At 43.1% G+C, this 15,419-nt stretch overlaps 1 protein-coding gene across 1 annotated transcript in view; it reads right to left on the reverse strand.

The window, feature by feature from the left end:
* LOC141182576 (uncharacterized) overlaps positions 1 to 15,419 on the reverse strand; it is a 41,408-nt gene that overhangs the window by 23,544 nt on the left and 2,445 nt on the right. The window contains exon 6 of the mRNA XM_073660729.1: positions 12,858 to 13,015. Coding sequence (XP_073516830.1) covers positions 12,858 to 13,015 — 158 coding nt within the window. The remainder of the gene's footprint in view (positions 1 to 12,857; positions 13,016 to 15,419) is intronic.

A 15,419-nucleotide genomic window follows, 5' to 3' on the forward strand; every position in this document is an offset into this window, starting at 1 on the left:
CTGAGGAAAGCGTCTGAAGCCACTACCGCTTCTTCGATGATGTCCCATTCATTTTGTATGTGCAGCAATCCACCTGTGTTACAACTGTTTTGATTGGCTCCTACATGTGTAAATAGCCTGGTTGTTTAGTCCACCATCACCCATTGACAAAGCTAGGTGCCAAACGCACGTTTTTTCCTTTTGATCGGTGTGGTTACTTTATGCCACTGGGCATTTCTTATACTTAAGTAACATACACTATATAAAAAAACATGTTTATCTCAATATCTGACATGAAATTAGAATAAACCTTTCCCGTTTTAGGTCAATTAGGATTACCATAATTTTTAATATTTGCCAAATGCCAGTATAATGAGAGAGAGAGAATGTTTTAAGGCATTTTTATTACTTACTGCAAAGTCAAAAGTTTACATAAAGTAAGATTACTATGCCTTTAAACAATTCTGAACTGCCTATATGATGATTGTAACATACCTGGTGGCGGGCTTGCATGGTGCACCATCTCTCACTATGCAAGATCGCAAACTTGATCATCAGTCCAATCTGCTAGCCTGGCTTCTATTCATGCTGTCTGTTTGTCTCTGTTCTGACTGCTTAGGGCGGCGGCCCGGTTACTTCCTGTTTCTTGTAGCTGCTGTGGGCACACCCCTAATGCGTCCTCAGCCTATTGCTGTCTGTCACTGGATATTTAAACCAGCTTCACCTGGAAGCTGGTGCCTGAGCAACTTTAACATTCAGTGTGCTCCTTGTCTCTGAATGTGCCAGGTCCTGTTCTTCCCTGCCTGTCCGCCTTCTTGGAGGCTGTATTCCCAGGCCTGTCTGAACACGCTCCTAGCCTGTTCGTTTCTGCCTCTGGGGGCCGTATACCCAGGCTCGTTCCTGTATTTCGCAGCAATAACAGTTCCTGTCTGAACTGTCTCTTAACCTATTACTTGTTTTGTTTCTATGTCCGTTTCCTCCCTTTTGCTGCAGTGTCTGAACCAGCTTTTGGCTATACCTAGGCTCGTTCCTGTATTTCCTTGCAGTACCGTTCCTGTCTGAACTGTCTCCTAACCTGTTATCTGTTTTGTCTCTTTGTCCGTTTCCTCTCTTTTTCTGCAGAGTCTGAACCTGCACCTAACTCCTACTCGTTGTCGCTGTACTTCTGTTTGTGAGTTTGGAGTCCACTCGCTACTTCTTTGCAAGTACCTTGTGTGTATCTGGTTCTGCCTTTCCCTTCCAGTCTGTTCCGTGTGAAAAGAGTCCTGTCCCCTCTGCTCTGTCTTTGCTCACCGCTTTGGCGGTTTATCTCTGCTCTGCTTTACTTACCGCTCTGGCGGTGTCTGCCCGCTCTGCTTTGTCTACCGCACTTGCGGTTTCGCTCTGCTTAGCCTTGTCCACCGCGCCTGCGGTTTCGCTTTGCTCAGCCTTGTCCACCGCACCTGCGGTTTCGCTCTGCTCAGCCTTGTCCACCGCATCTGCGGTTTTGCTCTGCTCAGCCTTGTCCACCGCATCTGTGGTTTCGCTCTGCTCAGCCCTGTCCACCGTACCTGCGGTTTCGCTCTGCTCAGCCTTGTCCACCGCACCTGCGGTTTCGCTCTGCTCAGCCCTGTCCACCGCATCTGCGGTTTCGCTCTGGTCAGCCCTGTCCACCGCACCTGCGGTTTCGCTCTGCTCAGCCCTGTCCACCTCACTTGCGGTTTCACTCTGCTCTGCCTTGTCCACCGCATCTGTGGCTTCGCTCTGCTCAGCCCTGTCCACCGCATCTGTGGCTTCGCTCTGCTCTGCCTTGTCCACCGCATCTGCGCTTTCGCTCTGCTCAGCGTTGTCCACCGCATCTGCGGTTTCGCTCTGCTCAGCCTTGTCCACCGCATCTGCGGTTTCGCTCTGCTCAGCCTTGTCCACCGCATCTGCGGTTTCGCTCTGCTCTGCCTTGTCCACCGCATCTGCGGTTTCGCTCTGCCTTGTCCACCGCATCTGCGGTTTCGCTCTGCCTTGCCCACCGCATCTGCGGTTTCGCTCTGCTCTGCCTTGTCCACCGCATCTGCGGTTTCGCTCTGCTCTGCCTTGTCCACCGCATCTGCGGTTTCGCTCTGCTCAGCCTTGTCCACCGCATCTGCGGTTTCGCTCTGCTCAGCCTTGTCCACCGCATCTGCGGTTTCGCTCTGCTCAGCCTTGTCCACCGCATCTGCGGTTTCGCTCTGCTCAGCCTTGTCCACCGCATCTGCGGTTTCGCTCTTCTCAGCCTTGTCCATTGCATCTGCGGTTTAGCTCTGCTCAGCCTTGTCCACCGCATCTGCGGTTTAGCTCTGCTCAGCCTTGTCCACAGCATCTGCGGTTTCGCTCTGCTCAGCCTTGTCCACCGCATCTGCGGTTTCGCTCTGCTCAGCCTTGTCCACAGCATCTGCGGTTTCGTTCTGCTCAGCCTTGTCCACCGCATCTGTGGTTTCGCTCTGCTCAGCCTTGTCCACCGCATCTGCGGTTTCGCTCTGCTCAGCCTTGTCCACCGCATCTGCGGTTTCGCTCTGCTCTGCCTTGTCCACCGCATCTGCGGTTTCACTCTGCTCTGCCTTGTCCGCCGCATCTGCGACCTTGGTCGGATCGGGTAGATACTTAGTTACGCCCCTCCAGGCACTCTCCGGTCCATGGTCCAGTGGGATCACTAAACATGCACACGCCAGTCAGTCCGGGCGTGTGCATAACAATGATGTCATGTGTTTGGAAGCTTCTGAGACACACCGGTGGATGTATTTTAATGCACATCTGAAACACACTGCTTCTTTGTGCAGCATCATGGGAAAGTCTATAGAAATCAGCCAAGATATCAGAAAGAGAATTCTGGACTTACACTTGTCTGGCTCATCCTTGGGTACAATTTCAAGATACCTGAAGGTGCCTCGTTCATCTGTACAAACAATTATACGCAAGTACAAACAAGATTGGAATGTCCAGCCATCATACTGCTCAGAAAGGAGACGGTTCTGTGTCCCAGAGATGAACTTGCTTTATTCCAAAATGTGCATATCAACCCAAGGACCAAAGCAAAAGACCTTGTGAAGATGATGGCAGAAGCTGGTAAGATTGTGTCAATATCCACAGTGAAACGAGTACTATATCAACATGGGCTGAAAGGCCACTCTGCCAGGAAGAAGCCATTACTCCAAAAGAAACATAAAAAAGTCAGATTAATGTTTGCAAATGCACACAGGAATAAAGACCTTAATTTTTGGAGACGTCCTGTGGTCTGATGAAACTAAAGTTCAACCTTTTGGGCATAATGACTATTGTTACATTGGGAGGAAAAAGGGAGAAGCTTGGAAGCCAAAGAACACTATCCCAACTGTGAAACATAGGGGGGCAGCATCATGTTGTGGGGTTTTGCTGCAGTAGGGACTGGTGCACTTCACAAAATAGATGGCATCATTAGCAAAGAAGATTGTGGCAATACTGAAGCAACATCTCAAGACATCAGCCAGGAAGTTAAAGCTTGGACGGAAATGGGTCTTCCAAATGGACAATAACCCGAAGCATGCTGCCAAAATGGTAACAAAGTGGCTTAAGGATAACAAAGTCAATGTTTTGGAGTGGTCATCACAAAGCCCTGATCTCAATCCTATTGAAAATTTATGGGCAAAGCTGAAAAGGCAGGGGCGAGCAAGGCGACCTACAAACCTGGATCAGTTACACCAGTTTTGTTAGGAGGAATGGGGTCAAATTCCGACCAACTATTGTGAGAAGCTTGTGGAAGTATATACCAAATGTTTGACCCAAGTCATTCAGTTTAAGGGCAGTGGTACCAAATACTAATGAAATGTATGTAAACTTTTGACTTTGCAGTAAGTTATAAAAATGCCTTATACATTCTCTTTCTCTCATTATTCTGGCATTTGGCAAATATAAAAAATAATCCTAATTGACCTAAAACGGGAAAGGTTTATTCTGATTTCATGTCAGATATTGAGAAAAACATGCAGATGTGTCTTTTTATATAGTGTATGTAAACTTCTGATTTCAACTGTATATATTGTATCATGTGCCCCAAAAAATCTGCACTTTTATTCCTCATTGGTTTTGAGTTAGTTACTCAAATCTATACCCCTGATGTCAATACAATGCAGTTTTTTATTCTAAGGCCCCGGTCCCACTATCAGTATTCGGTCAGTATTTTTTATCAGGAATGGGGGATAAATGCAGAATTGGTGCACGTGTTTCTATTATACCTTTTCTCTGATTGTTCCTCACCTGGCTTTGGCTCCCACTCCTGAGAAAAAATACTGACCGAATACTGACCAAATACTGATAGTGTGACCGTGGCCTAAGATCGCTAGTGTTTCTAGTTAGGTAAGGATGAGGTTGCTTTATTATTTAACTTTCATTGCAGGGGACATTGGCTTCAGCTGGAATGGGCATTATGGTAAGTAGGGTTTAATTTAGAACAATAAAAGGTCTCTGTGTTTATTTCAAATAAAATATTTTATTCATGGTGTTGTAGTTATTTCACATTTCACTTTCACTATGGGGTTAGTAATGGGGGCGTCTTATAGACGCCTCTCCATTACTAACCTGGGCTTGATGTCAGGTGGCCTTATAAGCTGACATCAACCCCAGCCCTATAACCCCACTGCCACCGCTACAGGGCAGTGGGCAGAGCGTAGGCTTAGTGACAGAATTGGTGCATCCTATGGATGTGCCACTTCTGGGGCGGCTGAGGGCTGCTGTTTCTAGCCTCGGAGGGGGCCATTATTTATGGCCCTTTTCTAGGCTATTAATATCAGTCCCCAACTGTCTACATAGCCTTTGCTAGCTGTTAAAAGAGGAGGACCGAACGTCATTATTTGGGGGGTGCCCCATTTTAATAGCCTGTAAAGGCTAAGTATTCAGCTGGGGGGCTGATATTAGTAGCCTGGGAAGCTCTGTGGGTATTACCCCCTTCCCAGGCTTCAAACATCTGCCCCAGCTGTCTGCTTAACCTCTGCTAGACTATAAAATTACGGGGGACCCCACACCAATTTTTAAGAAATCATTTAATTTAACAATAAATGATAACTACAGTAACCAACAGTCACTGTACTAATTATATACATGACTGACACCTTTCTATCTATTCTATGTGTATAGCTATTCTTTCTATTCTAAATTGTTGGGCACCGATGTATTGTAACTGTATGCGGCTGATGAATTGCTGGCTTTTAAAGAGACGGGTGAGTGAAAATCGGACGCCACTCGCATGGTCCAAGTGATGTGCGTGCGATTTTTTTCACCTACCCGTTGACTTGCACTGGCGAGTCTCGTCCGAGATACGTGGCAAATCGCAGCATGCTGTGAATTTTTTCTCAGCCCGATTTCAGCTGAGAAAAAAAAAAAATCGCAAATGAGATGTCACTCATTCATTAACATTGGTCCGAGTGAAATTCAGTTTTTTATTGCTCTTCCTCAACTAAAGCAGAGAGGGAAAGCGCGTGGTGGATGCTGGGCTGTGATGTGTGATGAAACCCCGACCACAGCCCATCAATCAAGGGGGAGGGCGTCACTTGCTCGCGTCCGACTGCAGCCGGAACTTGACGTGACATCAGTGGATGTCGGAGTCGGCTGCAGCCGGGGTCACGTGATGCCTGGTGAGCGGCCAGCAATAACGCCGCTCACAGGCAATAAAGAACAAGCAAGGTATTTACAAAAATACTTGTTGGCACAATTTAAATCCATGGGGGCATTGTTAATAGTAGTGGACAACCTCTTTAAGGCCTGGAGGGAGGTCGAAATGTATCTTTTGGTAGATAATGACTGGGCGAAAAGAGTTGCTAACCGCAGCCTTAGGAAGGCTCCTGTCTTTAGGGTGGGGGATTTTGTGTGGTTGTCCTAAAAAAATCTGTGCTTAAAGATCACATCTAGAAAGTTTGCACCTAAATTTGTAGGTCCTTATAAAATTATTAAAATTTTAAATCCTGTGACCGTTTAGTTGCAACTTCCTATTGCCTGGAAAATCAATAATCATTTCCATTCTTCTCTTTTAAAAAAATTTCAGGGGACCTCAAGACATAATTAAGGTGGATTTGGAAGGGTATCGGGTGTATGAAGGCGAATTCTTGGTTCCAGGTGGGTCAGGTACTGTTTGCATTATCTCATCAAGTGGAAAGATTATGGTCCTTAAGATAATTCCTAATATAGTTTAGGGTGTTATGGATAAATATATGTATGATTATGGAAGTTATATGAAAATAGTATGTATTAAGAATTGTAGACAATACAAAATTCCCTCCTCCTGCCCGAACCACATTGTACCAATAACCTCATATTGATCAAAGATCCACATACTACGTGGAACATAGTATGACAGAATTACTGACTGGGTGGATCAGGGAAATGCTGTAGATATAGTATATCTTGACTTCAGCAAAGCATTTGACAAAGTATCTCACACCATCCTTATTGAAAAAATGACCAAGTATGGAATGGACAAGGCAACTGTTAGGTGGGTTCATAACTGGCTTAGTGATCAGACTCCAAGAGTGGTCGTAAATGGCTTCACATCCAGCTGGATGAATGTCTCAAGTGGGGTACCACAGGGCTCTGTCCTGGGACCTGTATTGTCTAACATCTTTATCAATGATTTAGATGAAGGAATTGAGGGTAAACTGATTAAATTTGCTGATGACACAAAGCTAGGAGGGATAGCTAATACTAGAGAAGAGAGAGAGAGGATTCAAAAAGACCTAAATAAACTGGAGCAGTGGGCAGCAACCAACAGAATGGTTTTTAACAGGGAAAAATGCAAAGTACTACATCTGGGCAATAAAAATGAAAAAAGCATATACAAAATGGGAGGAATAGAGCTAAGCAACAGTACATGTGAAAAAGACTTAGGTATACTAATAGATCATAGACTGAACATGAGTCAACAGTGTGATGCAGCAGCAAAAAAGGCAAATACAATTCTGGGATGTATTAACAGAAGCATACAGTCTAGATCACGTGAAGTCATTATCGCACTTTACTCCTCTTTGGTCAGACCTCATTTGGAATACTGTGTCCAGTTTTGGGCACCACATTTTAAAAAAGACATCGACAAACTGGAGCAAGTTCAGAGAAGAGCGACCGGAATGGTGATCGGTCTGCAAACCATGTCCTATGAGGAACGGTTACAGGATTTGGGAATGTTTAGCTTGCAAAAAAGAAGACTGAGAGGAGACTTAATAGCTGTCTACAAATACCTCAAGGGCTGTCACATTGTAGAAGGATCATCTTTATTCTCATTTGCACAAGGAAAGACTAGAAGCAATGGGATGAAACTGAATGGGAGGAGACACAAATTAGATATTAGAAAAAACTTTTTGACAGTTAGGGTGATCAATGAGTGGAACAGGCTGCCACGAGAGGTGGTGAGTTCCCCTTCAATGGACGTCTTCAAACAGAGGCTGGACAGATGTCTGTCTGAGATGATTTAGTGAATCCTGCTTTGAGCAGGGGATTGGACCATATGACCCAGGAGGTCCCTTCCAACTCTACCATTCTATGAATCTATAACATGGAATTATGGAAATTCCCTAATGATTATTGACTAACATATTAATCTGATAATAAGAGCTTGCTAATGATCTCTATTACTTTTAGGGAAATTACAGAATAATAAAAGATAAGTGATTATACTGTTTGGCCTTTGAACCTTACGTGCAAGACGGACTTAACTGAGAGTCAGCTTGACTTAATTGTTTACATATTAAAATAATGACTCATTAGCGACAGATGTCAGCCATAATTCTGAGATAAGGCAATGAGGTAATGTGTGGAAAGGTTCCTGATTTTTCCTACAAAAAGCCTATTTGAGACACTACTCAGTGTTAATTTGTGATTTCTCTGACCGTATAGATCCTATATACAATTTGGTGGCAGACAACTAAGACGAGAACACACACATTTTGTGTGCCCCTAACAGGGGGATCTTCATGCGATCAGATAGACAGATTATTGGGTGCGGCTGGGGAAAACCCAGCAGTCATGGTACACGTTGGTACCAATGACAAAGTTAGAGAGAGGTGAAAGGTCTTTAAAAATGATTACAGGGAATTAGGAGAGAAGCTGAAGTACAGGTGGTGTCTTCAGAAATACTGCTGATTCCACTACGTCACTAGAAAGTCAGCAGGAACTTAAGGAGATAATTGTCAGGAAGAAAGGGTTTAGGTTCATGGAGAACTGCGCTGACTTCTCTGTCGGCTACAGGCTTTACGATAGGGACAGGCTGCACCTCAATGGGGAGAATGCAGATGTGCTGGGGGAAAAAATGGTCAGATGGATGGAGGAGCTTTCAAACTAGGATCTGGGGAGAGGGAGGGTTGATGTGCAAATAAGGGGATAGAGTAGACAGAGAGAGTGAGACATTCAAGGAAAGTAAGGAGGCGAGTAGCCGTAATAAATGTGCTAATAGTATTAAATGTCTGCAGGCAAATGCAAGAAGTCTTGAAAACAAAATGAATGAATCAGAGACTCTTAGGTCAGCCACAGATTATGATGTGGTGGGCATTACAGAAACCTGGATGGATGAAAGCCATGACTGGGTGACAAACACAGAGGGTTACACTACATTGAAACGGATAGGAAAGAAACATAGGTAAAGGGGTGGGAATTTTCGTAAAAAACAATTTAAGACCTCAAGCTCAATGACGACATGGGGGCAGGTTCGACAATGTACTGCACACATGTCCAACTTTTGATTATATTTGACCCACGACACCAGAACCACCACACCTATGTGAGGCCATTATTCTGCATGGAGGACTTTGTGGGGCCCATTATACTGGATGGAAAGCTATGTGGGGCCCATTATACTGGATGGAAAGCTATGTGGGGCCCATTATACTGGATGGAAAGTTATGTGGGGCCCATTATACTGGATGGAAAGTTATGCGGGGCCAATCATACTGTATGGAGGACTATGTGGGGCCCATTATACTGTATGGAGGACTATGTGGGGCCCATTATACTGTATACTGGTTGGTCCATGACTTTGTCCAAGTTTTTCATTTTGGCCCTTTGCATGTTTTGAGCTTTACATCCCTGATGTACAATCTGTATGGGTAATGTACATGGAAATGGCAATAATGGAAAGCTGCTAATTGGACTTTGCTACAAGCCTCCTAATATAGCTGAACATGAAGAGGATGATATGCTGCAACAAATTAAAAAGGCAACAAAAACAAGTCATGGTCAAAAGTGTTGGCTCCCTTGAAATTGTTCCAGAAAATTAAGTAATTCTCCCAGAAAATTATTGCCATTACACGTTTTGTTATACACGTTTATTTCCTTTGCATGCATTGGAACAACACAAGAAAACAGAGAAAAAAAGGCAAATTGAACATAATTTCACACAAAATAGGTCGGACAAAATTGTTGACACCTTGCCAAAATTGTGAGTAAACAACTTTGTTTCAAGCAAGTGAAGCTTGTTCAAATGCAATTGTGGCAAGTAACAGGTGTGGGCAATATGAAAATCACAACTAAAACCAGATAAAGGGAGAAGTTGATTCAATCTTTACATGAGTCTGAGGACTTGAAAACCAAAATTGTTGAAAAATATCAATAATTTCAAGGCTATAAGTCCATCTTTAGAGATCCGGATGTTCTTCTGTCCAAGGTGCGCAACATAATCAATAAATTTACAACACATACAGTCAAATATAGTGGAACTTCAAAAATGTTTTGGGGTTGTTTTGCTGCCTCTGGTCAGGTACCTTAACTGTGTGCAAGGCATCATGAAATCTGAAGATTAGCAAAGGATTTTGGAGCACAATAGAGTGCCTAGTGTCAGAAAGCTGGGTTTGCTTGCTAGGTCATGGATCTTCCAGCATGACAATGACCCCAAACATATTTCAAGAAGCACCCAGAAAATGGATGGAAACAAAGTCCTGGACAGTTCTGACCAGCAATGAATCCGGATCTAAATCCCATTGAACACCTGTGGAGAGATCTTAAAATTGCTGTTTGGAGAAAAATATAAAAATCTGAAAGTCCTCAGTGGTTGATACAATCTTTTCAGTTAGCCATTAGTCAGTAAGCTTTCGAGACTACTCAGGTCTCTTTATCAGACATAGTATAACACAAAACAAAAAACCAAGCAATGTGAACATTGCTTGTTTTTTTGTCTGGTTTGCATTCTGTGCAAATTAGGGGTGTGGCATCCGCCTTGTTGAGCTGGTCAGTATATATATAGCTTACCACGGGCTTAGGTGGTCTGATATTGGGACCCGGTTCTATTTGTCTACCCTTTAATATGCATCACTTCAACTTTGATATACAGTAAGGTTTTTAATATAGACAGTGTAGGACCGTCCCAATTAGGGTCATCTTGTCGCTGGTGGGACGGCTTGTATACTTTTTTTGATCAAAAATAGTTCACTAAGTACCCTATATTTCATATGCAACTTTGCATTACATTTATATATAATGATGGTAGGGTATGTGATATATTTTTTGTCTTTTGTAGGTTTTGTATAGTATAACACAAAATCTGAATAGTCACATATTAATACACAACAGGGCACAGGAATAATGCAATAGATAAGACAAGTGACGTGAAGCAGAACTATCATCATGGGAGAGGGAGAAGCAGTTGTGGCCGTAAAAAGGTTTGGCCACAAGTAGATCTATTCTTTATTTTTTTATTGTGTGGTGATGAGAATTCATCCTTGTTCTAAGTTTTTGCCCTGTCTCCCCTACATACATGTCCCAGTTGGACATTTGGTACATATAATTAAGTACACTACATTAGTTGTGATTCAGCTGAAAGTACCTGGGATCTTGTGGTCCTGATGTGAGTTGGGAAACTTTATCTTGTCCGTGGTCATTATAAATGGACGGGTTTTACATTTACAGTTGGTGAGAATGAATTTTATAAGTTTCACCACAAAGATGAAACTATCCTCCCGGTCATGTAGATTGGGAGGAAGAAGGCGCTATGGTGGCTGCGAATTTGTAAACAGGGAACCGATGCCTGTCCGTATGGATGTATGTATTGTAGATTTAGAGTTTTTTTAAAATTGCGCCAGCGATAGTGGAATGGATTAGGGAGACGGGGTAATTAGTTAAAATTCCTTTATTGGGTTACAATTATTAAAATTGGAATAGAATAGGATATAAGATAGTCCGTAAGAAGTACACTAGGTCCGGGTGTGTACAGTAAATTTTCAATAAATAAAATAAAATAAAATAGAGTTCATAGATTTCAATACATGAATATCAGTTGAATAGGCCAGTAGGTAGTTCAATGGAAATGGGTCAGTACTGGCATATGATCCCGGTTTTCCTTGATGGAGGTATTGGTGCGAAGACCTGGTCAGACGTGGTGATCGTACCTCAGCGTAGTGGGGTTTTTTGCTTCTTTTTGGATTTAGCTAGGGAGGAGGGGGGGGGGGGGGGGAGAAAAAATAATGGGAGTAAGATGATTCTTTTAGTATAGAGTTGTGCATACAGTTTGGTGATCAGGGGCGTGATCACGTACCTTCTGCCGGATGTGATTGGCCCACTTTTTTTTCGTTGATCCTGTCTGTGGGGCCTGTAGACTTCACAGTGTATTAGTCATATTCAACCGCTGTGTCAGATTCGAACATGGCCAATGTCCTGAGAAGGAAGAAGCAGGGTGAGCTGGGTCCTGCCTGGGGACCCTGTTTAAGTGGGGTCCGACCTTGGCCCCCTTGACCTTGTATCCTCCCGGTCAGTTTGCTTTCCCTCCCAGTACCTTTTTATTCCAACAATGTTAGGTTTCTGGGAGATTATACTTGTTCCCTTTATTTTTGGTTCTCCTTAGCTTGCCTTCTTTGCCCTATATGAATGTGTTTTTGTTTCTCACTCAAGAGTTTTCGTATTTTCCTTCATACTTTCCTTTCCCCTGGTTGACAGTGTGTTGCCGCCTCCCCTCTGGTTCCTCAGGAGGTATGAGAAACTCCTCAACGGCTTATTAGTTAGTTGGGTGTGTGGTGGAGTTTTTAGTTGTGCAGCTAGGGCTGTTCTAGTCTGTACAGAGACTAGTTGGGTGTAGTTGCGGCATTCTCCCCTGTGTGGATTCTCCGGTGGTTATCAAGATGCGCTTTCTGGTTAAAACATTTCCCACATTCTGGACATGAAAAAGGCTTCTCCCCTGTGTGAGTTCTCTGATGTTTATAAAGATATGATTTGTGTCCAAAACATTTTCCACAATCTGAGCATGAAAAAGGCTTCTCCCCTGTGTGAGTTCTCTGATGTTTATAAAGATATGATTTGTGTCCAAAACATTTTCCACAATCTGAGCATGAAAAAGGCTTCTCCCCTGTGTGACTTCTCTGATGTTTGATAACATTTGATTTCTTTGCAAAAGATTTCCCACATTCTGAACATGAAAATGGCTTCTCCCCTGTGTGAGTTCTATGATGTCTGATCAGATTTGATTTCTCTGTAAAACATTTCCCACATTCTGAACAGGAAAATGGCTTCTCCCCTGTGTGAGTTCTCTGATGTTTGCTAAGAGTTGATTTCACTGTAAAACATTTCCCACATTCTGAACAGGAAAATGGCTTCTCTCCTGTGTGAGTTCTCTCATGTGCGATAAGATATGATTTCTCTGTAAAACGTTTCCCACATTCTGAACAGGAAAATGGCTTCTCTCCTGTGTGAGTTCTCTGGTGCCTAACAAGATCTGATTTCTGATTAAAACACCTCCCACACTTTGAACAAGAAAATCTATTCTTCGCTGTGTGAATTATTTGAGGTTTAAGAAAAGACTGTTTGGGAGGAAAACTATTTCTATATTCTGAATGTGAAAATAGCTTCTTAGCATGAGGAGCAGTTCGTTTTTTAATGCTTGTTTTGTGACTTTGATTTTCCTTAGTAGTCGGTAATGAATCAGAAGACAGGACCTGTTTCAAAGGATCAGATGACAGATCATTGCAGTGAAGGGATGATGGTAAATCTGGAGAAATGTCATTCATTTCAATTGTATCCTGTTGGATCTGAAAATTATCTGATTTGAAAATTGAAGATGTCAGCTGTCCCTCTGATCTCCTGGTACAGACATCTGCCAAGAATAAAACCGAATATTATTTTTTAATAAAAAAATCCTTGAATTTTATATTTTTGAACATTTCTACTTAAACTGTCCATAAAAAAGGCAAGTTATATAAAAAAAAAATCACTTATTCACCAGGACAATGACTGTCTGATAGAAAACCTCATAGAAAGGAGCAGTAGAGCGTGGTGTTCAACTGTTTGTTCATTCTGCCTCCCAAATATGGAATAAAAAGACACCAAATGATGTTATGTAGGTGAAATAATACCAATAAAAACTTCTACTTATCTCACAAAAAACAAGCCCCCACTCAGGTCCATCATCTGTCAATGGAATAACAGAGGTTTCCACATTATTAGTGGCTCAAAGGCTCTTGAAAAGCAACATGGCTTCCATAAACCAATCCAGCAATATCCGCTCTCCCAAAGTCAGATCTCCCCCTCACTTCTGAGCCTTGCAGTGCGCCCAAACCACATTCAGCATCCATGTATTTGGCATTACTATAGTGAGAAGAACCCACTTAATTTACGGTGTGTGTCTCCTGGAGCACAATCTGGGCACTATGTGTTGGGTAATAAAATAGCATATTTGCAATTTTCACTCTCCAACATCCACTGCGTGCTAATTTCTGGAAAGTGACTGTGGAGTCAAAATAGTCACTACTCCTATAGATTAATTCACTGAGGGTTATAATTTCCAAAATGGAGTCACTTTATGGGGATTTCTACTGATCTGGTCTTCTACCATTTTGTTATATTAGGGCTTCTGCAAAAGGTGTGTCCCATCTCGTCTGGGACGTCTACTTCTCCTCCTGCTTCGACTTGTGTGACGTCTGCTTCTGTCACCAGGAGCCGCCTTATTCATTCTGCAGGTGGCGCTGGTGATAGAAGAGACGTCAGAACCAGAAGCTCTGGGCGGCGCAGGCTCTGTCCAGCCACTAAGATTAGGGTTGCTGGTACCTGTAGTACCATCCAGTCTGGCAGTATGGGTGTGTGTGCTGTCCAGCTGGAGTAATCTGCTCCCGGCTTCAGCCAACTGGAGAGCACCGCACCCTACTAAAGCTGGAAGCATATCGCCGGAAGCTGCCAGATACAGCCTTGTTCTCCTCTGGTTCAGTCCTCTGTGCTCAGCTCCCGGCTTGTGTATTTGTTTCTGTTGTGACCTCGGCCCGTTTACTGACTACTCTTGTGTCTTCTGATTTTGTATTTTCTCTGCCCTCCTGGTTCTGACCCGGCTACCTGACTATTCTTCTTCCCATCTCACTCCACAGAACAGCAGGTAACACCGTGGCCCAAGCCTAGGGGTCTCTGTGTAAGTCCAGATCCATGTAGAAGGGATAAATGGTGATGGGCAAAGTAATTTGTGAAATCTGTAAATGGGGTAGATAGTGCAAAGCCTAATCGTGGTAGCCATCTTTTGAGCTTCCAAATGACCATAAACAGTGCCCCCAATACATTGTGTCTGGGAACTATTCCAGCAAAATCTGCATTCCTAATAGCTAAATGGCGCTCCTTCCCTTCTTAACCTGCCATGTGCCCAGACAGTAGTGTACAACCGTATACAGGGTATTGTCAGATTCAAAAGAAGTTGGAAAATAATTTGTAAGGTCCATTTGTTTTCTTATCCTTTGTGAAGAATTCCAAAGTTATCACCACATAAAGTGACACACGTCAGATTTGAAAAATGGCCCTGATTAGGAACAGAAAACTGACTGCAGGAAGGGGTTAAAGCAGAGGATTACTGAAGTCAAAAACTGTGACTATAGACAATAAAACATCAACTGAAATGAACAAACTCAACAGTCTCCATCAGAGAAAAATGAGTAACTAGTGGTGAAACCTCTCTGGGGTAATTGGAGTATGGGGCTCGGTGGCTCTTGGCAATCTAAACTATCGTAAGGGACAATATTTTCTGTCAGATGAGTGTCAAGACGAAATATTAGACATTTAAAGTGAACTTTTTTACAATACTGCAGAGCTGAGGTGTCTTAAATTTAGATCTCGGGCATTTGGAAGAGGAAATGGAGATCTTTCTGAAAGACGACCAGGGAGTTACAGACTCACATAAGTGAGGCTGGCCGATCCCACCACAATGAAACTACGAGGGTCAGTCAATAAGTAATGCCTCCTATATTTTTTCTCCTTAAATAAGGTAGTTATGTTAAATATTTGAATTTGGCACAATTCCTCAAACCTTCTTCTCCAATCCACAGCAATTGCAACTTCCTGCACCAACAGGTGGCAGGACTGTATCCGTTTGCAAAATGGCTGACATCGATGTTCGTATTAGACAACGTTCTGTGATTGAATTCTTGCATGCAGAAGGTGAAACGCCCATTTGAATTCATGAGAGACTGAAAAATGTGTACGGTGATGCAACAGTGGATGTCAGTACTGGTAGACGATGGGTTCGT

Source organism: Phyllobates terribilis, unplaced genomic scaffold (genome assembly GCF_046119375.1).
Source record: "Phyllobates terribilis strain yellow unplaced genomic scaffold, ASM4611937v1 Scaffold_35__1_contigs__length_13245226, whole genome shotgun sequence".
NCBI lineage: Eukaryota > Metazoa > Chordata > Amphibia > Anura > Dendrobatidae > Phyllobates > Phyllobates terribilis.